The sequence below is a fragment of the Heteronotia binoei genome, chromosome 5 (assembly GCF_032191835.1).
Source record: "Heteronotia binoei isolate CCM8104 ecotype False Entrance Well chromosome 5, APGP_CSIRO_Hbin_v1, whole genome shotgun sequence".
NCBI classification, from domain to species: Eukaryota; Metazoa; Chordata; class Lepidosauria; order Squamata; family Gekkonidae; genus Heteronotia; species Heteronotia binoei.
The window spans coordinates 26493060-26517850 of record NC_083227.1 but is presented as its reverse complement, the minus strand read 5'-3'; the positions used below and the strand labels follow the sequence as shown (position 1 = coordinate 26517850).

Below are 24791 nucleotides of genomic sequence, written 5' to 3'. Positions count from 1 at the left end.
TGGAGCTTAAGACAATAAACATAACAATGTGCACACTAATTCCAACTATATTATGAAATTGTACAATACACAAATCAGCAGCTAGTTAACAATTGCACTGGTTGTCTAATTTGTCTCAAAATGCTTTACGGTACAAACAAAGGCCCTCAGATCTGCGAAGACTTATAGCAAAACAGCTGGTTTTACAAATACAGAGTATTGGTGTTAGACCCCTGGTCTACATCAGAAGCCTTTCAGACTACAGGAGAGTTGCTACTGTTTCCCATTTCTGTATGCCTTTCTCAAGTCTAAGGGCTTCATATATCTGTTCAGAAGAATTGCAGAAGAATCATTAAAGTTTGCAGAAGAATCATTAAAGTTTTCAAAAGACTCCAATAACACTTGTGAAGTTAAGAGGGAACCATGGAAAAGATTTTCTGTTGTGGCAGGCTGCCTACAGAGTTTCAAATGGTCAAGTTCTCCATTTGAAACTCTGTATGCAGCTGCCACAATAGAAAAACTTTTCCATGGCTCTTTCCTCTTAAGTTCACAAGTTCTCTTGGTCAGTTCTTTCCACCCCACGCATAATTTTATAAACCCCTATTATGTCCCCCCTCAGTGGTGGACTGGGTCTAAAGCTATTGGTTGCCAGGAGACATAGGAGGCTCACCCACAACGATAAGGCTTATCATTTAATTTTTGTAAGAAATAAAAATTTTAAAAAATACATAAGTGGAAAAAAAGTACAATTAAAGCTTTTGCAAAATAAATGCATATATATTTTAGTAATTACAGTGTACATATGTTGCACATATTACTGGTGTTATACAGTAGATACTAAATGTAAATATAGATTGCATTTTCTCCAGATCTCTGCCAAGTGGGGACCCCCAGGCCCCACCTGGAGGCTGGCAACCCTAAATACAGTGTGAATTTTAATTGCATTACAGTAATCATACTGGAATGTCTATTATATTTTCAATTCATTAACATTTTTAACATATGGTCTAATGTTTAAGGGGGTCCACTTGCCATTGGGCAAGCTGACACCCTGGCCAGTCCACCGTTGTCCCCCGTGGTTTTCCTCTTTTCTAAATTGAAAAATCCTCAACTCCAGCCTTTCATCCCAGGGAAGATGCGCTAACCCCCTTATCATCTGGTGTTCTTTTTCCAGCTCTTCTGTTCTTTTTCCAGCTCTGCAATGTCCTTTTTTTGGATATGGTGACCAGAACTGTACAGTTTTCCAGATGAGCAGCGCCATAATTCTATGCAGGGGTGTTATAATAGTGGCCGCTTATTTTCCCTAATAATTGCTAACATAGAATTTGACTTTTTCACTGCTGCAGTGCAGTGGATTGGCGCTTTCATTGAGCTATCCAATACAACTTCAAGATCTCCCCCCCACCCTTTTTCTCAGCAAGTTCAGACCCCATCAGTGTATATTTGAATTTGGAATTTCTTGTCCCAATGTGCATCACCTTGCACTCAACAACACTGAACTTCATTTGCCTCATTGTTGTCCACTCATCTAGTTTGTGGAGACCCTGTAAGGTTTTGCCCAGGTTCAATCACAAGACTTCTTGAGTGGGATCAAAAGAAGTTTAATGATGAAACTTAAAGCAAACAATACATGGCAAGTGAACACCTGGCCAAGGTCTTGCCAGACGGGGCACAATCAAAAGTCACCAACTAATACAGAAGAGGGGGGCAACGGCTATTCATTTTCCTGCACCCACCGAAAGTTATTACAATAAAACAACAGTTCTTTCCCAGGCCGTAGTAGTCAAGGCCAAGTCTGCCCTTCAGTTGGCGCCAGGGCTTTCTTTGTGGCAGGAACTCCTTTGCATATTAGGCCACACACCCCTGATGTAGCCAATCCTCCAAGAGCTTACAGGGTTCTTCTTACAGTGTCCCCACAAACTTTTTCATGCAAAAACAATCTTGGAGGATTGGTTACATCAGGGGTGTGTGGCCTAAGATGCAAAGGAGTTCCTGCTACAGAAAAAGCCCTGGTTGGCGCTTATCAGCATTGTTCAGGGAGATGCGATTACATGTGTCTCCCAGTAGCCACATTGCACCTGTGAGTCTGCATCCCACATCTCACCAACTGCTGAGAGTTTCAACAGGAGATCTTGTGAGTGTTAGTAACTAGAAACACATTTACACAATAGGGTTAGTGTCAAGTGGGATCTAAAATGCGTTGCAATTACTATAGCCCAGGCATGTCCAACTTCGAACAGGTCGTGATCTATTTTTTCTGGACAAAAGTGCTGGTGATCTACCACCATGAAAATTAAGTTTCAAATTAGTTTTGAATTAGATTTTAACCCACCAAAGTTGGGTTCCACTGCTCCCCCCCATTTACAATGCACCTTCTGTCATTGACTGGTAAGCAAAATAAGCAAAAAACAAAAGAGACGAAGATCCAGAAAGAACTGCAAACAGTTTTTCTTAAATTTTTATTGTTATAACTTTCTTTAACTGTCTTAATAACTTTAACTTTTATTGAGTCATTTGTGTTAAATGTAGGTCAAATATTGATCCAGGCTGATCTTGCACAATCTGTAAAACTTCGCTCTTGCTAATCAGTGAGACGTCTGAGCCTGCATTTCATCCACCAGCTTTTTGAAGTTGGGTGAATATTGCGTGAGGGCCAGTCTCAGGGAATCCTGGAGATGTTCATCTGTCATGTTGGAACGCTGTGTACTCTTTGTCATTTTCAGATGGGAAAACACAGATTCACACAAATAAGTTGAACTGAAACAGGAGTGTACAGCTTCACTGCAACTTCTCAAGTTGGGAAATTTGTCTCTAGGCACTAGCTTCCAAAACGATTCTTGCTCAGCACGGGTCTTGAGAAAAATGCCATTTTTAAGGGTTACCATTTTGTTTTGAAGAGATGCCTTGTTCAATGAGTAATTTTTACTGATAGCAACTGCAGTTTCCTTAATCTCCATATCTGCTTTGAATGGGTATGACAACTTTTTAAATTCTTTGGAAGTCACAGAATCTTTTTTCAAATTCCTGGATAACAGAGCAGATTTCTGTCACATACTTCTCGTTCTGAAAAACAAAATTTGGATATTGTCCCAGATGATCGTGTGTATTAGGAAAATGATCAAAAGTGTTGTTTGCAAGGTCAGTCATCATTAACTCAAATTTGCTCTTGTAGGATGAAACTGTACTCGTCTTGCCAATGCATTTGTTTTTACCTTGTAGTTCAATGTTCATATCACGTAGTTCACCTGTAAAGTCAGTGAGAAATGTCAGATCACATAACCACTCCTCATCTTCCAACTCTGCTTTGTGATCTCCCCTCTCCTTGAAAAACCTTCTTATTTCAGTCAGCAAATCACGAAATTTTTGCAGATATTTGTGCCTATTTAGCCACCTTAAATCTGTGTGCAAAATGATTTCCACTGACCCTTCATCAAGAGTAAGATTGAAAAGCTGTCTTTGAAGTGATCTTCCATGAACAGAATTTACAATTCTAAAAGTGATGTCCACAACAGTCTTTGCATTGAGTCTCTTGCTTGCCAAAACTTGCTGGTGAATGATGCAGTGGTAAGAAAGGAAATCTGGAAAGTCGTCATGCTGTCTACAGAGGCCTATGAAAGCGTTAACCTCACCTGTCATTGCTCTTGCTCCATCAGTAGTGATGGAAATGAGTTTATGCAATGGAAGATTACACTTTGTCACAAAAGAATGGAAACAGCTGAATATTTCCTGACCGGTAGTTCTCCCTTTTAAAGAAATCATTCCAAGTAGTTCTTCTTTAACACTGAAGTCTTCAAAAACCATCCGGATAAAGACTAGTAACTGGGCTATGTCTCTTATGTCTGTAGATTCATCCAGTTGGAGTGAGAAAGCAACACAAACGGAAACATCCTCCAACATTGTTCAGTTGTGTCTTTTCTATTCGCTGCACGACGGTGTTTCTTGACAATTGTACATCTTGAACAGCAGCTATGATCTCTTATTCTTAAATCCTTCAAAAAGATTGTCTGCTGCTTCAAGAAAACAATCTTTTACAAATTCTCCTTCTTTGAAAGGTTTGCATTTCTTTGCAATCAGGTTGCTGACCTTGAAGAATGCCATGGTTGCATTGACCGAATGTGACCTTGGCTTCGCCATCAACTGTTGCTATGCAGCCAATTCAGATTTAAGTTCTTTGAGCTTCAGTTTACGAATTTCACTTTTGGGTGGAAAATCAGCAAATCAACAAATATTGCTATGCAGAGCCTTATGATGATGCTCCAGATCACTCTTTTTGGGCAAGGATACAGCAGCGTTACAAAGTAGACAACACTTGTCTTTCACCATGATGAAGTAGTCCATTTCCCATTCATCATGAAAGTGGTAGGTTCTGCTCTTCTTTGGAACACTCATCTTCGTTGTACTGGGGTGGCTGGGGTGCTAAGTTAACACTGGCTGAATTTGGTCCAAAACTGTCACTGTCCCAAAGTATTAAAGATCAACAGGAACTGAAGACCTCTGGATGATGCCAAAACCGCACGTGCAGTTCTATAAGTAAAAATAAGAATTCATCATACTGGCACCAATAATCAAATACCACCACACCAAACAATCATAAAAAAATTCCAAACACCTGTCCAGCAAACCATGAGACCAAGTGGGGCTGGTGATCTACCTCTGACCCTTCCGTGATCTACTGGTAGATCGCGATCTATCTGTTGGACATACCTGCTATAGCCTGTTAATCAGCAAAGATAATAATAGCAGGGTAATAACATCAGTCGGGCAAATGTCATTTAGAATCCTACAACTACGAAGAGGAACCTTGTCAGGGACTTGTTCCTGACGGATCCTCTCAGAGCTCTTCACAGTCAGCCTTGGTTTTCACCATCCAGAATAGTTTTGTCTCATTTGCACACTTCTTCAGTCCCCTTCTTCAGTTTGAGTCCAACCTCTCTCTCCCAGCACATCTGGGGCTGACTCTCTGCTGCCACCTCCAGGCCAACAGTGAGAGATGAATATGCCTTTGTATTAGAACTGGAACTTCAAAGAAAACACAAATATATTTTCTATAACTGCTTCAATTTATTCATGGTAAGGTACAATGTATACAAATACTATTATGTTGTAAAACGCAGATGTCTCTATAAACAAAGGAAACAAACGTTTGCAAGTGATGCTTGGCCTCTTGCTGTTTCAGGCTGTGGATGTTTGTGCTCTATGACAGAACACTCAACAGGAAAAAAGTGTTTACGTAACCATGCGGGAAAGCCCTACCTGGTAGGATTCATGCACAACACAACTAAAAATCCATTCACAAGGAAAGAGGCTGTACCATAAAGGCACCATTGCACATTAGTTGCTAATTTTTGCTCATGCTGGATCGAGATCTTGTAGTGTCTTGCTATTGTGTAGCTTGATAACAGCCTAAATTCCATGTAAACAGACTCTTCATATGTAATCTGAGGCTTAACCATAGCTAGGGAGAACTTCTGAGCATCTAGATACAGATTTCAAATTATGGAAGGGGCAAACTCACTATAACCATTGTTGAGAAATTCAAACAAATACATGCTCATTGGGACTTTGCCATGGTGTAAAGTAATTTTACTAGTAATATACAATCCCTATATAGGAATGATAGTAAAAAGTTACATGGTGTTATATAGATTCTGCAAGCCAGTAAGAATCTAAGAAGTTGGAATGTCTGTATCTAAGAAGATGGAATGTCAGATATTTTGGCTACATTGACCCTGCAAGGTGGGCAATGCCAAGCAACACTGTTTCATTTTGGGGTGGCATGGAAAATCAATTTTTGCTGTGTGAGCTAGACATTCCGTGGTCCTGCCCAAAATAGAAAGCATTCAGAACCACATGCTATTTTTTGGCTGCAGGGGTTCATTGTTCAATTTAATCAACGTCTAAGGGGAACCTGAAGATACCAGTCTAGTGTAGGGTTGGGGGGGGGAAGAGTTCACTGCCTGTTGTTAATTGTTAACAGTGACACATCCATCCAGCTGAAACTTAAAAGATCTTAAAACTGCACAGGTTTCAGTCCTGTTGTGCAGTTCATAATTTTTTTAAACTGTAAAAGAATGAAACGACTTTGAACTCTTCCTTGTGATGTTCTGGAAGCTGAATAAAAGTAAATCTATATTTTCCCAGTCTGTGACATTCAGCATGTTTTTAGAGTCTCTGGCCATCATCAGTGGATATGGAGGTAAAAGGATATTGTGGAGTATTACCCCACAGTTTTGTATCTTTATTTGTTGTAACGAATATGTGGAGACACCCTACATCCAAAGCCCATGTGAACAAACACATGTGTATAATGTTCTCCCAGAATGAACTTCATAATGAAAAGTGCTATTAAATACAGTGCATGCAAGACTAGGGTTTTTCCTAAGCACTCACCATGTGGTTTTGTTTTAAAAGTAGTGTAACATCTAGCTCAGTAAGAAAGATAAGCTCTGATTATCACTTGTTTGGGTCAAGTGTCTGTGACAGAAACTTGGAAACCCTAAGATTCAGTAGAGATTTTTTAATAATGTAATTATTATTCAGTAATTCTTAAAGCAACATCTGTATAAAGAGTTCTGAATGTTGTTCTCATGAGAGTTTCTCATTTGTGTAAGTTCTTAGGAACATTGAAAGTCACAACCTTGACAAAAGTTATTTTGGCACTCTGAACCCTCAAAAGGTTCCTCCCGTTTGGGTTCTTAGATGCTGTTGCAATGGCCAATCTGACCAAATCTCTTCCTACATGCTGAACATTCAAAAGGTTTATCACCTCTGTGGGCTCCTTGATGATGCTGATAGAATCTCTTCCCACACTAGTAGTACTCAAATTATTTCTCCTATATGGAGTTTTTGATGTTGTTGAAAACTGTGAAGCTGCCTGAATTTCTTTCTACACTCTGAACATTCAAAAAGTTTCTCACCTGTGTGGGTTCTTAAATGGTTGTGAAGATGGCTGCTCTGACTGAATCTCTTTCCACACTCTGAACATTCAAAGGGTTTCTCTCCAGTGTGGGTTCTTTGATGACGTTGAAGATGGCCACTCTTACTGAATCTCTTTCCACATTCTGAGCACTCAAAAGGTTTCTCCCCTGTGTGGGTTCTCTGATGCAGTCGGAGATCACCACTCTGGCTGAATTTCTTTCCACACTCTGAGCATTCAAAAGGCTTCTCTCCTGTGTGGATTCTTAAGTGGTTGTGAAGATGGCTGTTCCGACTGAATGTCTTTCCACACTCTAAACATTCAAAGGGTTTCTCCCCTGTGTGGGTTCTTTGATGTACTAGGAGACTACCACTCTTACTGAACCTCTTTCCACATTCTGAGCATTTAAAAGGTTTTTCCCCTGTGTGAGTTCTTTGATGCTGAAGAAGATTGTTACTCTTACTGAATCTCTTTCCACATTCTGAGCATTCAAAGGGTTTCTCCCCTGTGTAGATTCTTTGATGAAGTAGGAGACCACCACTCTTACTGAATCCCTTTTCACATTCCGAAGATTCAAAAGGCTTCTCCCCTGTGTGAGATCTTAGATGCTGTTGAAGACTGTAACTCTTACTGAATTTCTTTTCACACTCTGAACATTCAAAAGGTTTCATCCCTGTGTGGGTTCTCTGATGTTCTTGAAGATGGCTTCTCTGATTGAATTTCTTCCCACACTCTGAGCATTCAAAAGGTTTTTCCCCTGTGTGAATTCTTTGATGTTGTTGAAGATTACCACTTTCACTGAACCTCTTCCCACACTCTAAGCATTCAAAAGGTTTCTCCCCTGTGTGGACTCGTAGGTGCTTTCGAAGCCTACAAGTTCCACTGAATCTCTTTCCACACTCTGAGCACTCAAAAGGTTTCTCCCCAGTGTGAGTTCTTTGATGCTGTAGAAGATTATTACTCTTACTGAATCTCTTTCCACACTCTGAGCATTCAAAAGGTTTCGCCCCTGTGTGGGATCTTTGATGTTCTTGAAGATGGCTGCTCTGACTGAATTTCTTTCCACATTCTGAGCATTCATATGGTTTCTCCTCTGTGTGGGTTCTTTGGTGAACAAGCAGCTGTGATCTGTATTTAAAGTACCTTCCACACTGAAAGCATTTAAATGCCTTTGTTATAATGTTTCTTGAAAAGTGTAGATTTCCCTGTCTTCCATTAGAGGATGTCATTCCACTCTCTGAGTAGATAAATGGCTTCTCTCCTGAATGAATACTTTGGTGTTTAATAAGGTCTGATATCTGTGAGAAAATCTCAACAAAATCTGAGTGACTATGTTTATCTCCTGGATGTGTTTGTTGATGTTTAAGGAGCTCTGCTATGCAAAGGAATCTCTTTCCACACTCACATTGATGCGTCTTCTTTTTGCTATGCATTTGCAAATGGATATTATATTGGCTTTGATCTGAGAAGTCCATTCTACACTCTAAGCACCTGTATGTTTCTTCCACCATGTGAATAAGTTCATGGAAATCCCCCCCTTGGGAAGAAATGGGTTGAACCCTCTTCTCAACAGTATGGCTTCCTTTCTGCCACTTGGGTCTGCCTTGATTCCTGAAGTTTCCTTTCAAGTCTTCAGTCTTAACTTCATCTTGTAATAGACAATGCAGTTCCTCATCCTTCTCGTTCCTCTGATCACGTTCTGTTGGAATGAAGAGCAACATCTCATTAGTACTCACACACGGAGGTCTGATTTGCACCTGAAATCCCATCCTTAGGGGCTGGTTTCTGCTGTACACTGTACAATCATATGCACATTAAGATTGGCTTCCTGCCTGCTTGTGTGGTCCATCTCTAAAGTTCCCTTCAATCACTTCATTCTTGGTTTTTTTCCAAAGAAAACCCCTGGAATCCCCTAATTTTGGTGCTGGAATCAAGAAAGATGTCCAGCCTCCACCCAGGCAAGAAGCCAGGCCACCAATCAGGCAAGCCTCATTCATGGGGGTGCCATTTTGTTTGGTGCAACTTCTATCCTCTCTAAACATGTTTGCTGCAGGGAAGGGAGAAGCCAAGACCTCTCAGCCCCGCCCACCTCACAGGGTGTCTGTTGTGGGGGGAGAAGATACAGGAAACTATAAGCCGCTCTGAGTCTCTGATTCAGAGAGAAGGGTGGGGTATAAAGCTGCAATTCTTCTTCTCAAAGTTAACCTCACAACTTAAAGTGTATCACTGTGGTTTGTAGAAAGGATACCAGTTTGGGGGGTGGGGATGGGTTAAGGCATCTAGGTAACAACTGAAGACAAATGTTGATTACCTCTTTAGAAGAAGAAGATATTGGATTTATATCCCTCCCTCCACTCCGAAGAGTCTCAGAGTGGCTCACAATCTCCTTTACCTTCCTCCCACACAACAGACACCCTGTGAGGTGGGTGGGGCTGGAGAGGGCTCTCACAGCAGCTGCCCTTTCAAGGACAACCTCTGCCAGAGCTGTGGCTGACCCAAGGCCATTCCAGCAGGTGCAAGTGGAGGAGTGGGGAATTAAACCCGGTTCTCCCAGATAAGAGTCCGCACGCTTAACCACTACACCAAACTGGCTCTGAAGACAAATGCTGATTTCCTCTGATTACCTCTTTACCCCACTCCCTCCACCTATGCTGTGAGCCCAGGCCCCAGGGTAAAAATACAAAGCTTTTGGGTGCTGCAAACTCCCCCATGCCCCCAAGCCACCATGGAAGGAGAATGAGAGGACAAGCTGAACTAAGCCCCCCTGCCTACAGAACTGGGGTGGGTGGGTAGGTGCAGGGCTTTTTTTCTAGCAGGAACTCCTTTGCATATCAGGCCACACACCCCTGATGCAGCCAATTCTTCTGGAGCTTACAGTAGGCTCTGTACTAAGAGCCCTGTAAGCTCTTGGAGGATTGGCTACATCAGGGGTGTGTGGCTTAATATGCAAAGGAGCTCCTGCTACAAGAAAAGCCCTGGGTAGGTTTAGGGGAGGGATGGTAGCTCAGTGGTAGAGCATCTGCTTGGTAAGCGGAAGGTCCCAGGTTCGATCCCTGGCATCTCCAACTAAAAAGGGTCCAGGCAAGTAGGAGTGAAAAGCTGAGGGGGGCGGAGCATCGCTGGTGCATGGCAGAAGCGTTTTGAAGGAGCTCCTGACCAGCCCCCTATACGTCGTATCAATAACGTCATCAGACTCAGCGTTTGCGAGTAATTTTCAATGGGACAGCAAACCAAGAATAAAAAAAGGTCGATTTCAAAGGAGAAAAAATCAGTTGCAGAGTTCTTCAAGTCGGACAGAGTGGAGGTCAGTCACCCTGCTACTAGATCGGTTCCAAACATGGCCGCCAGTAATTCTCCCTCTCCTGGCCCAGTGCTAGAAGATGAGGAAGGAGTGAAAAGCCTCAGCTTGAGACCCTGGAGAGCCGCTGCCAGTCTGAGTAGACAATACTGACTTTGATGGACCGAGGGTCTGATTCAGTAGAAGGCAGCTTCATATGTTCATGATTTCAGAAATTAGTACTCCACAATACAAGTGTTTTCTCTTTGCTAATAGAAGGATGCTCTTTTGCCAGCTACCATGGCAGATGTGTGTGACTCATTTGGGTAGCAGATGCCTTCCTGAGAGTCTCTCAGCCCCTCCTTGGCTCCAGGCCAGGACACCCTCTCTGCTTTGAGCAATGGCCACAACATTGGCCTCAGTTCCCCCTGAGCCAGCCAAGTGGGTTTGGTCACTCTCCCAGACCATGATTGTCAAGAGGGTGTCTTGTCATTGTTTACTGTATTGCTCAATGCCCTATAAGTAACCTTAGGCCTTGCTTTCCCTTGCACTCCTTCTGCCTGCTATCACTATCTCTTTTCAGTACCAAGCACAAGTACCCAGGTCCGGCACTAGGGGTCCTGGCGCACCTAGGCCAAGGTCCGTTTCCCCGGCCCCCCAACGCAGAGTGCGCATGGCCAAATGACGTCACCAGAAGTGACGTCATCGGGCTGCGCGCGTGCTCCACCAGTGCTCAGTCCGGCCCTCTCCTGCTTTAAAGGGAGCCAGCCAGCTTCCTTTGAAGCAGGGGCAGGTCGGTCTGAGTGCTGGCGGGGAGCGTCTTCAGGTGCGGGGTGGGGGGGAGGCAGGGGGCATGGAGAGGCCTGAGTATCTTCAGGCATGGGGGGGGAGGCAGGCGCAGGGAGGCCTGAGCGTCTTTGGGTGTGGAGGGGAGGTGGGCGGGCGTGTGGAGGCCTGAGTGTCTTTGGGCGTGGGGCAGCAGCAGCGGGGAGAGGAGGTGCCTCATGGCACCCCTAGGCCTAGTGGCACCGGAGGTGGCCACCTACTTGGCCTACTCCCACGCACCAGCCCTGCAAGTACCATTCTTCCTAGTCTCTGAGGGAGCCAAGGTCAGTGTCTGGTTCCCAGGGATTATGTCTGCACCATGGGAATATGACTATGGGCGGGGAGGGATGAGCAACTTGGTGCCTTTTGCTTTGAAATGTAACAGCTAACCTAAGGTATATGAAGGGATACATTCCTGCCATTGTCAGTTTTCGCAAGGAGCCTCTTGCCCTGAGGTTCCACTATTTCCATAAAAACTCTTAAATGATCACTGAGTGCGTTGTTAACTGGAAGTCCGGGGACTTGACACATGATGAATATTTATTATTTATTTATTACTGGGGACAAGCAGTGGGGCAGGCCTGAAAATGATGTATTTATGTTCAATGTTTTGATTCATGCCTCATCCCAATGGCAGCAATTTGCACCTTTGGCACCCATGGAAGATTCTTACCCAGAGAGGCCACATTCCCATAGTTCTCCAGCATGACTTCCCTGTAGAGAACTCTTTGGCTCAGATCCAGCAGGGCCCACTCTGCCTCGGTGAAATACACGGCCACCTCCTCAAAGGAAAAGGGACACTGGAAGAAAAAGCAGATTCCCTCCTCAGAGATCATGCCAGGCAGAGAAGGCACACTGGGAGGGGGGCAGAATGTAGAGCTTGTGATGGGCAAAGGGAGTGGCACTCAGAGCCTCTTCCCCTTGGACACCTTAGCAAAAACCCTTCTGTGAAGGGGGGCGGGAGAGAAACCAGGTTGTCCCCTGCTCATCTTCCCTACCTGGACTGGAGGTACAGCAGCTGTTTCCACACTTCTGACAAGCTGATGGCTGAACACCACCTGTCCACTGCCTGTGACAGAAACAAAGAAGGAAGAAAGGGTCTTAGCGTAGATTCCCTTGCTCATTGTTTGAATCACTCGTTTGCTTTTTGGAATCTTGCTTTGTGCACCCTCCTTCCCAGGGCAGGGAAAGCTTGCCATAGGCACATTCAACAAAATCTGCAATGATTTCTAGAAAATTGTGGGAGGAGTGGAAGAGAAGCACCAGGTAAGCCTGAAAACCAAGACATAACTGGCATATATGAAAACTCCAGGGTAATATTGATGGGTTTTCAGAACATCTGCTAACGTCTGACTCCTGACATCACATCCAATTCACATGCTACCCCCAAACATCATGGGGTGATCAGCTACAGGCTGGCATCCACAGTTCACTATCCTCTTTATGACTGTGGCCCATAAGGTTCTCCTGGAAAGCCTTTGGGCAGGGGCACAAAAGACAAATGTTGGCCACTAGCAATGCTTTTTCAGAGGTATGCTACCCCAGAACATGGAGGTTCCATTCATTTGCCATGGCTAACAACTGAACCCAGATTGGTCTTCCTTTCTGAGCTGCTTTGAGTCCCACCAATGGAAGGAAGGGGACATGGAAATATTTTAGTAAATGTGAATGAGAATAGAATTGCCTTCTTAGAATCTGTCTAATCACCTTTGAAGGGAATGGCTATCGCATACAGTTGCCAGCCTCCGAGGTCCCAATGGGGGATCCCCAGGTTTCAGGGGCTCCTCTCTGCTGTGGACCAGCATGCCAATGGGGGAAACCCCTCTCCTAAACAGTGACATCACTGTGCAATGTCCTAAAAGTGATGATGTCACCCAGGGAGTGACATCATTTTGTCAAGGACATTGTGCAAGGGAACACTCTGATTTTTGGCAAACTCTATGGTTTAAGTTCAATTTAACCATAAAGTTTTTCCAAAATCCAGATAGCCCCCAAAAGGATGACATCACTTCCAAGTGATGTCATCATTTCAGGGAGATCACTGGAATACTCCCAACTCCTCCACCCCCCTCGGCAGACGGGTGAGGGGACCTGGCAACCCTATGATCACTACATGCTATGGCACTGAATCCAAGAACTTGTGTTTCTCCTGTCCCAATCCTTCCACTCAACAACTTCACTGGGTGCCTCTGTCCCATCTGGCCACAAAACAGCCTTACCACATGAGAGACCATCTTGGCCATGCTCCTGGGCCTGAGCTCTCTGCCCCTCTGAGGGAGATCCTTCTTCCTCAGAGAACTTTGCTTCCTTCTTCACTGCTGGTCCCCATGTCTGAAAGCAGAAAAGGAGATGGGTAAGAGAAGGAATAGAACAGGCTGAGGAAACATATCTTCCCCCACTCACAGACTTGTAACCCCTGCATCAATCAGCATTGCTGGTTCAACCACAGGGGCAAGAATCAGAGTTGCGGTTTTTTCCACCTGAGCAAATTCTCTACAGGCAGAAATATCTGACCAAGAAGCCTTCGCATAAGGTCGTTCCTTGAACTTTGTGAAGAAAAGCCTCTCACCTGATCTGCCTCCTGCTTCTCCTCTGCCTGACTCAAGAGGAAACCTTCAGCCAGGGCCACCGCCTGAGAACTGGTCTCTGGCCCACATCCTCTGACCCAGCACTGCATTTCCTGGGGCAGGATAGTCAGGAACTGCTCAAGGATCACCAGGTCCAGGATCTGCTTCTTGGTGTGCCTCTCTGGCTTCAGCCACTGGCTGCAAAGTCCATGGAGCTGGCTGCAAACCTCTCGGGGTCCATCAGCCTCATTGTAGTGGAACTGCCGGAAGCAATGGCTGAGAACATCTGCAGCCATGCTGTCTTGAACTATGGCTGGCACAGCTCTTTCCCAAAATTCAGTACCACTCCCTGCTTGAATGGGATGGGGATCTTTCCTTGATCTCTTGACAGTTCCAGGTCCTCCTGAGTTGTGCTCTTCCATCTCCTTTCCCTCTGCTTGGGTCACATCCAACTGCGGAAAGATACTCTTATTCACATAGCTATAAAGAAAGAGAGGAAAACATATCAAAAAGACAGAAACTAAAAGAGAATGGAGCTGCATCACCAACCCTGTTCAAAAGACAAAGTGACCCAGTGAATCTGGACAAGCATTCTTGTTCAGTTTGCAGATCAGGATTAATGTCATTGTACATATCAAGATTTCATAGGTATGCCCAGGGCGTTGTGGCAGGAACTCCTTTGCATATTAGGCTACACCACCCTGATGTAGCTAATCCTCCAAGACCTTACAGGGCTCTTAGTACTGGGCCGGCTGTGAGCTCTTGGAGGATTGGCTTCATCAGGAGGGTGTGGCCTAATATGCAAAGTCCGCTTGCAGAGTGGGCGGCATATAAATCTGTAAATAAATTAAAGGCGTTTCTGCTACAAAAAAAGCCCTGGGTGTGCCTATTTGGTCCTTCAGGAAAGTAAACCATCTCTGTTTGGCACTTTCAAAAACTGTTGTCAATGTTATGATCTTAGCCTCCTAGGACTGCATATTAATCTGCCTTAGGGGCTCGTGTCAGCATAAACTGGAACTTGGTACAAAGCAGCTGGTAAGGCACTTAACCATTTCAGCCATCCTCTGAACTGGCCAGAAGTGTTAAGCAATAGCTCCATCCAAGCAGCCAGTAGAGCAGAAGGGGCAGAAGGGGCAGAGGGGCCTTAAAACTGTCTCCAGGTCAGGACAGAGGGCATTGCCTGGATGAACAGGTACAGGCAACGAACCCCCAGGAAAACAGCAAATGGGAAATGCAGCACTGCCCTGAATGCTTTGCAAGCTTATTCTTTGAATCTGTTAAAAACTCGTGGGCATTCGATGAAATAGCTGAGCAGACAGGTTAAAATGGATAAAAGGAAGTACTTCTTCACGCAAAGGGTGATTAACATGTGGAATTCACTGCCACAGGAACATGTGGAATTCACTGCCACAGGAAGTGGTGGCGGTCACAAGCATAGCCACCTTCAAGAGGGGTTTAGATAAAAATATGGAGCAGAGGTCCATCAGTGGCTATTATCCACAGTGTGTGTGTATATATAAATTTTTTTGCCACTGTGTGACACAGTGTTGGACTGGATGGGCCATTGGCCTGATCCAACATGGCTTCTCTTATGTTCTTATGTCTTCACTATTGTGTATCCTAATTTACTGCCCACCTTCTATTTGTATGACTGCTATTTCTATTTCTTTGTTATTGTATCTAAAGAAGTGCATGTGCACATGAAAGCTCATACCTTGAATAAAACTTGGTTTGTATTAAAGCTGCCACTGAGCTCTAACTTTGTTCTATTGCTTCAGACCAGGGGTGGCCAAACTTGCTTAACATAAGAGCCACGCAGAATAAATGTCAGATGTTTGAGAGCCACAAGACAGGAATGTTAGATGTTTGAGAGGAAGGAAGGAAGGAAGGAAGGAAGGAAGGAAGGAAGGAAGGAAGGAAGGAAGGAAGGAAGGAAGGAAGGAAGGAAGGAAGGAAGGAAGATGAGGGAGAGGGGGAAAGAAAGCAACTTTAACTTTAAATGCATTCTCTGAACCACCAGCTGACTTGGCATAGAGACAGGATTTAAAGAAAGAAATGCCTTGTCCAAATCCACCGACCGGGCAGTGGGTGCTTCAAGAGTCACACAGTATGTGTGCAAGAGCCACATGTGGCTCCTGAGCCACAGTTTGGCCACCCCTGCTTCAGACCAACACAGCTGCCCACATGGATCAATTTGTGGAAAGGCAGGAGAATAGTGGTAAAGCTGCAGTACTGCAGTTGGAGCCCTCTGCGCACGACCTGAGTTCGATCTCAGCAAATGCTAGATTCAGGTAGCCGGCTCAAGGTCGACTCAGCCTTCCATCCTTCTGAGGTTGGTAAAATGAGTACCCAGCTTGCTGGGGGGGGGGGGGGGGGCGAGTGCAGATGACTGGGGAAGGCAATGGCAAACCACCCCGTAAAAAGTCTGCCGTGAAAACATTGTGAAAGCAACGTCACCCCAGAGTCGGAAACGACTGATGCTTGCACAGGGGACTACCTTTACCTTTAGGAGAATAGAAGCCTTCTTGATCTCCTCAGGCAGGCCGTTTCACAAGGTGGGGGCCTCAAAGGAGAAGGCATGTGGACATGTAGTTGTTTGTGTCCAGGGCTATTTTTTTGTAGCAGAAACTCATTTGCATATTAGGCCACACCCTCCTGATGTGGCCAATCCTCCAAGAACTTGAAGGGCTCTTCTTACAGAACTACTGTAAGCTCCAGGAGGATTGGCTAAATCAGGGGTGTGTGAGGCCTAATACGCAAAGGAGCTCCTGCTACAAAAAAAAGCCCTGATTGTGCCCCTTTGCAAGGTGGGATCTGCAGAAGTCCCTGCTCAGATGAGGGAAGCTGCTGTAGCAGAACCTAGAAGGAGAGACTGTCTTGCGAGGATGAGGCTCCAAGGCCATGAAGGGCTCTATATGGGATAGCCACTCCTTTAAACTGAGCCTGGTAATTGATGGGCAGCCAGTGGACTCACTGCAGGATAGTATTAATATGCATACTCCACCTAGCTGATGATAATAGTCAATTTGCAGCATTCTGCCCCAACTGGAGTTCCGGAATTCATTTTGAGGGGAGACCCATGTGCAGGGCATTACGGTAGTCTAGTCTTGATGTCACCATGAGATGAATCCAAGTGGACAAATCGGCTGTATTAAGATTAGGCCAGGCTGAATTGGAAGAAAGCCTTTTTGGCAGCGGCATTAACTTGCTTCTCCAGCAATTCTGTTGGGGCCAGCAAAACCCTGAGGCTCTTAAAGAAGTCTCCAAAGGTCAGCTATGGCGAACCTGGGCAGTATAATAAAAAGTAGAGACATCACCCTGCCAACAAAAGTTTGTATAGTCAAAGTGATGGTATCCCCACGTATGGCTGTGAGAGCTGGACCATAAGAAAGGCCGAGCGCAGAAGAATAGATGCTTTTGAGCTGTGGTGCTGGAGAAGACTCTTGAGAGTCCCATGGACTGGAAGAAGATCAAATCAGTCAGTCCTCAGGGAAATCAACCCTGACTGTTCCCTGGAAGGTCAGATGCTGAAGTTGAAGCTCAAATACTTTGGCCACCAAATGAGAAGGGAGCACTTACTGGAGAAGATCCTGATGCTGGGAAAGACAGAAGGCAAAAGAAGAAGGGGACGGCAAAAGATGAGATGGCTGCACAGTGTTACTGATGTAACTAACATGAATTTGAGCAGACTTTGGAAGATGGTGGAAAACAGGAGGCCCTGGCGTGACTTTGTCCATGGGGTCGCAAAGAGTCGGACTCGACTATGTGACTGAACAACAAAAAGGGTCAGCTGACCTCCATGGAAAGCAGGGAGCAAAATGCCCTTCAAGACTTCTACCTTCCTTTCCTGACCTAGATAGCCCAGGCAAGCCCAATCTCATCAGATCTCAGAAGCTAAGCAGAGCCAACCCTGGTAAATATTTGGAAGGACGACCTCTGAGGAATACCAGAGGGATGCAGAGGCGGGCAAATACCAAGCCAGCTCTCTGAAATGTCCTAGCCCCGCTAGGGATCACCAGAAGTCACCATGGCTTCCAGAGATTCAACTGCACGAGCACACACAAATACCAAAACCAAAATCCCAACCCAAGACTTGCAGCTTCCCAGTAGGCATTGTCTTTCCAGGATTTTGTTTCAATTTGTTTACTCTTAAGCAGTGATTCGGGACCTCTAGGGCAGGGGTGGCCAAACTTGCTTAATGCAAGAGCCGCATAGAATAAATGCTAGATGTTGGAGAGTTGCAAGGCATGAACGTCAGATGTTTGAGGGGGGGAGGGAGAGAGGTGTGGAGAGGGAGAGGTGGAAAGAAAGCAACTTTAATTTTAAATATGTTCTCCAAGCTGCCGGCTGGCTTGTCTTGGAGAAGTGATTTAAAGAGAGAAATGCCTTCTCCAAGCCAGCCAGTGAGGTGGTAGGGGCTTCAAGAGCCACACGATATGTGTGAAAGAGCCACATGCGGCTCCCGAGCCAGTTTGGCCACCCCTGCTCTAGGGCATAACTGCAAAATGTAGATAACAGCTATGTACCGTCTGCAGATGGATGACAACCAAGTCCCAAACTACAAATGTTTAGCCTGGAGAGGAGGTGGCTGAGAGGTATGATCACCATCTTCAAGTGCTTGAAGGGCTTTCATACGGGGAATGGTGTAGAATTGTTTTCTGTGGCCCCAGAAGGTAGGACCAGAACCAACAAGTTGAAATTAAATCAAAAGAGTTTCCGGCTCAACATTAGGAAGAACTTCCTGACTGTTAGAGCAGTTCCTCAGTGCAGTAGGCTTCCTCAGGAGGTGGTGGGCTCTCCTTCCTTGGAGGTTTTTAAACAGAGGCTAGGTGGCCATCTGACAGCAATGCGGATCCTGTAAATTTTAAAAAGGTAAAGGCAGTCCCCTGTGCAAGCACCAGTCGTTTTTTACTCTGGAGTGACGTTGCTTTCACGTTTTCATGGCAGACTTTTTACGGGGTGGCTTGCCATTGCCTTCCCCAGTCACTTTCTCCCCAGCAAGCTGGGTAATTTAGGGGAAGGTATTTGTGAATTTCCTGCATTGTGCAGGGGGTTGGACTAGATGACCCTGGAGGTTCCTCCCAACTCTATGATTCTGTGATTGGGCCTAAGGGCTTCATGTAAAGACAGAAGAGTGGTGGGGGAAAACTTTGTATATGTGTATTGTATATGTGACTTGGGCATCCCAAACCGATAAATGCAGTGGCTGTTCTTTGGGTCTGGTCCCCGACTCTGAGGAAGGATTTGACCCACTCCAACTCATGTCCCCACGCCTCGTTCTACCTTCACAGGCGCCACAAAGAGAGGGCAGGATCCGCTGTGCCAAGGGCAGCAGAGAAAGCCAGTGGGAGGCCTGACTTTTGTCTACATAGGAGCAGACATTTAAAAACTATTTATTGCATTTTAATACCAGCTCCGTGTAAAAAAAAACCCCACACAGCAGCATTTCTGTCTTCCAGTACTGAAAAGCTCATTCCCCCCCCCCTGACTTACTTGTGAGTAAACCTCCTCGGGATCCGCCTGCAAAGCTTTCTGCCTCCTGTTGCACATCTGGAGCCCTCTTTGGTCTCTTTGGCCATTCAATAACAAAGCCTCCCCCCACCCCAGCAAAGACCATTTCCTCTCTCCCTCCCCCCGTCCCCGCCTTCCTGGGCCCTCGAGGAAGCCGCTCTCTCGCTTTAACCCTTTCGGTGCTGCAGACGAATGAAGGAGAAAAGTTTCTTTTCCCCTCCACCAGGCGCTGCGCCCAGACCCGGACGCACTTCAGCCAGGCTGCCCTCAGCCTTGCCAGATGATGCAGCTCGCCGGGGGTGCTCGCGAGTGACTCGCCACCGGGCGGGACTGCCAGCGGGATCTGGAGCTGTTAGCCTTCGGCGAATGGCAGTGGGGAGTGGGGAGATTGGAGGCAAACTCCAGCCGGCTTCCCTTCCGCCAGCCTGAGCAGATCTCACCACAGACCTCGGATTCAGTGGGGTTTCTTCCCAGGAAAGCAGTTTTAGGATTGCACGGAAAATGTTTGTTCCTCCTGTTCCCTCTTCCTTTATTCCTCTCTCTCTCTCAAGATTTAAAAGCGTAACCCCCTCCCTGCTCTGTGCAGGGATGTCAAACATGCGGCCCAGGGGCCAAATCAAGCCCCTGGAGGGCTTCTATCAGACCCCTGAGCAACTGGCTCTTGTCTGCTTCCTTCTCACTCTCTCTTGCTTCCTTCTGCATCTCAGCTTGCCTTGCCAGGCTTATTCAATCGCTCAGGAGCTACAGAGCAAAACCTTGATTTTCTCTATTGGTTGAGGCTCCTCCTGCTCCTGGTCCGACTCTGGGGTGACATTGCATCATGACGTTTTCATGGCAGACTTTTTTACGGGGTGGTTTGCCATTGCCTTCCCCAGTCATCTTCCCTTTACCCCCGGCAAGCTTGGCACTCATTTTACCAACCTTGGAAGGATGGAGGGCAGAATCAACCTTGAGCTGTCTACCTGAACCCAGCTTCTGCTGGGATTGAACTCAGGTTTTATTTATTTATTTTATTTATTTATATTTCGATTTATATCCCACCCTTCCCACCGAAGTGGCTCAGGGCGGCTTACAACATATAAAACTTACATAGGTTTGGCTTAAAAACAATTACATAGCAACAGTTAAAACAATAAATTAATAAAACATAGGACATAAAAACCAGCGGTCTGTCAGAATGCATTCTAGCTCCATCCAAAAATTCTCAGTGTCAATTAGTTGTAGGCCAGCCGGAAGAGGACTGTCTTGCAGGCCCTGCGGAACTGCCCTAGGTCCCGCAGGTCCCTCTTCCGGCAGCTGGTTCCACCAGTAAGGCGCCGTTACCGAGAAGGCCCGATCCCTGGTGGATTTCAGACGGGCCTCCTTTGGCCCGGGGATTACTAGCAGGTTTTGCGAACCCGATCTCAGTACTCTCTGGGGAACGTGTGGGGAGAGACGGTCCCTAAGGTAGGCAGGTCCTAGGCCATATAGGGCTTTAAAGGTAACGACCAGCACCTTGTACCGGACTCGGAATATTATTGGCAGCCAGTGCAGATCCCAAAGCCTCGGTCGAATGTGCTCCCATCTTGGGAGCCCTAATAACAGCCGGGCAGCGGCATTCTGCACTAACTGCAGTTTCCGGGTTCAGCACAAGGGCAGCCCCATGTAGAGGGCATTACAGTAGTCCAACCTCGAGGTGACCATAGCATGAATCACCGTTGCTAGGTCGTCGTGCTCCAGGAAAGGAGCCAGCTGCCTCGCCCGCCTAAGAAGAAAAAATGCAGACTTGGCAGTGGCTGCTATCTGAGCCTCCATTGTCAATGAAGGCTCCAATAGTACCCCCAGACTCTTGACCCTGTGCGCCGCTGTCAACGGTGCCCCGTCAAAGACTGGCAGGGGGATTTCCCTTCCTGGGCCACAACGACCCAAGCAAAGGACCTCTGTCTTCGCTGGATTCAGCTTCAGCCACTCAGCCTAAGCCACTTAGCCACCGCCTGTGACAAGAGCAACTGCAGTACTGCAGCTTACCACTCTGCGCCACCAAGGGGCTCTTGTGATAGTATTTACATGGTGCTATTAGTCTTTTGTTCCACAGGTGGTGGCTGCAGATCTCCCTGCATTACAACTGATCTCCAGGCAACAGAGATCAGTTCATGTGGAGAAAATGACTGCTTTGGAGGGTGAGCTATATGGCATTATACTCTGCAAAGGTCACTCCCTCCCAAACCCTGCCCTACTGAGGTTCCACACGCAGTCTCTTCAGGTATTTTGTTATGTATTTGCTGTGTTATGTATTGCATTTTACTGGGTTCTGTTGCCTGAGCTTGAGGCAGGCACTCCTTGCAAACCAGGATCCTGAAGCATGGAAGAACTGGCCAGTCAGGATGCTAGGCATGCAACAACTCGTAACACAGAGATGCAAATGAAGGATTCTGGAGTAGACCAATAGGAGGGATTGCCACTGACTAAAGGTGGCATGTTTAACTCAGCAACAGTGTATATAATAAGTGAAGTGTCTGTTCTATTTGTGACTGTTTCTTCTTGCAATAAAGTGTTCTTTGTTGATTCAGAGCTGTCTGAACTCACTATACAATATATTTCTCAACCCAGAGCTGGCAGCCCTACTAGGCTGAGAGTGTTGCCTGCCTACATTCATCCTACAAGCTTCATAGCATGGTCAGGTATTTGGGAGACCCACTTTCAGATACCTGACCAGGCTATGAAGCTTGCGGGATGAGTGTAGGCATCCAGGGGTGGAATTCTAGCAGGAGTTCCTTTGCATATTAGGCCACACATCCCTGATGTAGCCAATCCTCCAAGAGCTTACAAAAAAGAGCCTTGTAAGGTCTTGGAGGACTGGCTACATCAGGGGTGTGTGGCCTAATATGCAAAGGAGTTCCTGCTAGAATTCCACCTCAGCCCAGTATAATGTCTCAGCCTTCTGACCACTCCACCACACAGTCTCCCCAGGCTCCACATGAGCTGCCAGAGAAAAGGAGCCTGAAGTGGCTCAGAAAATGTAACCACCACAACCAGCTGATTTTCATGGAACCAATGAGAGAAGAGAAAGTAACACAAAAAGGTTAAAGAGGAGCCTGAGTAAAAGAAGTGCTTTAAAAAGGCTGGCTTTCTATTGGATGATGAGTACCAATCAGAATGGGCCTTGCTGCTGACTGAATGCTAGGGAGCTTTTCAGAACCGAATGCATTTCCCTTGGAAGCAAAATGGAAATTGGGAAATGGCAGCTGGAGAGAGGAAGGAGGACGAATTGAGGATGAATTGCCTTCAAAATGAATTGAGGATGAATTGCCTTCAAAATGGTCTGAGAGGCAGAATAACCAGAATGAAAAGTCAAAGTAGTAGGCTAGAAAAAAAAGGTAAAGGACTTCTGAGCTTCAGCATTTTGTCGTCAGTGGGGTCTGCAGAGCTTGTCTCCAGCGCCCCCCCCCCAAAAAATTGGGCAGTTGGAGGGGTGCCACCTTGAAATTCTACCATGCAAGTAAGTCTACTTTACAACCTAACCGACTAATGGAATTCCTATTGTAAAACCAAACGGGACTGTTCAAAAGGAGGGGGAAGGAGGGTGATTTTCCCCTCCCCCACAACAAAGGCTTCCAAAAGGAGAACAAATTGTTGAGATTTGGCATCCTTTTTTCTGACTTTTTTAATTGGACTGAATGCAGATATTTGAATTGATTTGGTTTATAATTAAATAAGCTACAATTGGAACACTTACTATAATAGTCTGAATAAAAGCTGAATATTTTCTTAAGAGAAGTTTATCTGATGGGGGAGCAGAACTGATGCGGTTTGAACTGGAATGTAAGGAAAAAGTTCATGACAGGAGTAGAGCAGGAGGATAAACTAACTGGGACTCTGAGCTATGTATTGGCCTTTGCTATTCGACTGAGTAATTCTGTGGAAAGATGACTGAAGCAGATCAGAAAAAAAAATTTTTGCTACTGTATCTTCTATAAAGCATGGAATTGGTCTACTAGCAGAGTTAATAGAAAAACGGGTGGAAAGCTTCCTTCTGAAGTATGACAGCATTGAAAATCTATATGAGCAGGAATGCAGAGAGATCCCAGAGTTGTCGAAAGAGCTGGAAAAAGTGAATAATTGCCTGGAAATGTGCAGGATGAAATCAAGATGGAGAAGACACACACAGTTACAAAAGAAGACCGGAAATCACGACTTATTAAAGCTGTTGTAAGAGGAAGTGACAGTGTGTGGACCTTTTTGTTCCTAGCAGAACAGATGAGTGTGCCGATGGAAGAAGCCATACATTGCATCCCCCCAAAAAAAACCTTGGAAAACTTTTAAAAAGAAGGGATTATAAACTGTGTTTTCCTATTTGGTCATCAATGGTACAATGTAATTGGAACTTGATATGTCATTTTGAAGTAGAAGCTGGAATTTTACAATTTGTAGGTTTTATAGTTTATAATTCAAGCAGGGTAACCCAGTAGACTCATAGAGATTGTATTATTTTCTTTTTAGGCAAAAATAAATATGTATGGGGGATAAGGTCGTTATGTTTACCAAGTCTCCTCTTCTTAAAGTAATATAATAGCTGAAGATAGTGTCTCTAAAAGCTTCTAAATAATTCCTGAATAATTAACTAATAATTAACTTACATAAATAGTTGGTTATGTTCAACTCATATTAATGTATAGATATTATATGATATTAAAGATCTGCTCCTGATCTCTAACTTTGGAATTGGTTTATATTGACACAGACAAATTAATGTGCTTTTATTTCCAGCTTTGGTTGGAAGCAAATAAGTCAGCTTTATAGATAAAGAGTGTGTATTCATTTTACTTGTTTAGGCTTACCTTTAATACTTTTAAAACTATTCAGTTAGTTTTGTTCTCTTGTTTCTCTTCTTGTTATTCTCATTTTGATAAGTGATTTGATCCTTGTTGCATCAAAGATAAATAGCTTAGATTTACACCACAGGTAGTAGAATTGTATTAGAGAGGGGGGAATTACAAAAGGGCTGTAGAATTTGATGGTAATATTTAGTTATAACTCAAAGTCTTGCTGGTAGAAAAAATTTGGTATGTTTTTTTTTTTGTGTGGAAACATAACTGAAATATTTAGTGGGGTTTTTTTTCTTTTCTATTTTTCTGTTGTACCCCACTCTTTTTTCTTCTATATTTCCCTATTATTTCTTTTCTTATACTTAAAACTAATAAAAAAATTGCAAATAAAAGAAAAAAGATAAAGGTAGTCCCCTGTGCAAGCACCAAGTCCTTACCAATCCATGGGGTGATGTCCCAGCGCAATGTGGCAGACTTTTTATGGGGCAGTTTGCCATTGCCTTCCCCAGTCATCTACCCTTTACCCCCAGCAAGCTGAGTACTCCTTTTACCAGCCTCAGAAGGATGGAAGGCTGAGTCAACCTTGAGCCAGCTACCTGAACCCAGCTTCCGCCAGGATCGAACTCAGGTCGTGAGCAGAGCTTGGACTTCAGTACTGCAGCTTACCACTCTGCACCATGGGGCTCCCTAGTAGGCTAGAAGCAGAAGCTGAACAGTACCTAAAAGAAGACAAGTTGTGTTGGGCATCTGTTCCTGACATAAAAGCAGTGGACTTAATCGAACTGGTGGCTGGAACTCTAGCCCGGTAGTACAGGTATGGTCCTGGCTGAAAAGCAGGCCAGGAGAGTCAGATTCCCCCAGAAAGGAGTCTCCCAAGCTGTCTCTGCACAGGGTGCCAGGGGGGCACCCTG

At 45.2% G+C, this 24791-nt stretch overlaps 3 protein-coding genes across 5 annotated transcripts in view; 1 reads left to right on the top strand and 2 right to left on the bottom strand.

Annotated features, from left to right (window-relative positions):
• LOC132571228 (zinc finger protein 345-like) overlaps positions 1-24791 on the bottom strand; it is a 279214-nt gene that overhangs the window by 29057 nt on the left and 225366 nt on the right. Inside the window, exons 1-6 of one of the 3 annotated variants that reach the window (XM_060237954.1) lie at positions 19058-19187; positions 13567-14044; positions 13217-13328; positions 11996-12066; positions 11671-11797; positions 5021-8594 (exon numbers count right to left, since the gene is read on the bottom strand). The exons of 1 other annotated variant lie outside the window; for it this stretch is intronic. In XM_060237954.1, the coding sequence (XP_060093937.1) occupies positions 6799-8594; positions 11671-11797; positions 11996-12066; positions 13217-13328; positions 13567-14044; positions 19058-19143 (2670 nt within the window). In that variant the 5' untranslated portion in view covers positions 19144-19187 and the 3' untranslated portion in view covers positions 5021-6798. Of the gene's footprint in view, positions 1-5020; positions 8595-11670; positions 11798-11995; positions 12067-13216; positions 13329-13566; positions 14045-19057; positions 19188-24791 lie in introns of those variants that run through there. One more of the 3 variants, XM_060237956.1, reaches the window with a different exon arrangement.
• LOC132571316 (gastrula zinc finger protein XlCGF57.1-like) overlaps positions 1-24791 on the bottom strand; it is a 397476-nt gene that overhangs the window by 201228 nt on the left and 171457 nt on the right. The gene's annotated exons all lie outside the window — the stretch shown is intronic.
• LOC132571230 (zinc finger protein 420-like) overlaps positions 1-24791 on the top strand; it is a 170565-nt gene that overhangs the window by 9537 nt on the left and 136237 nt on the right. The gene's annotated exons all lie outside the window — the stretch shown is intronic.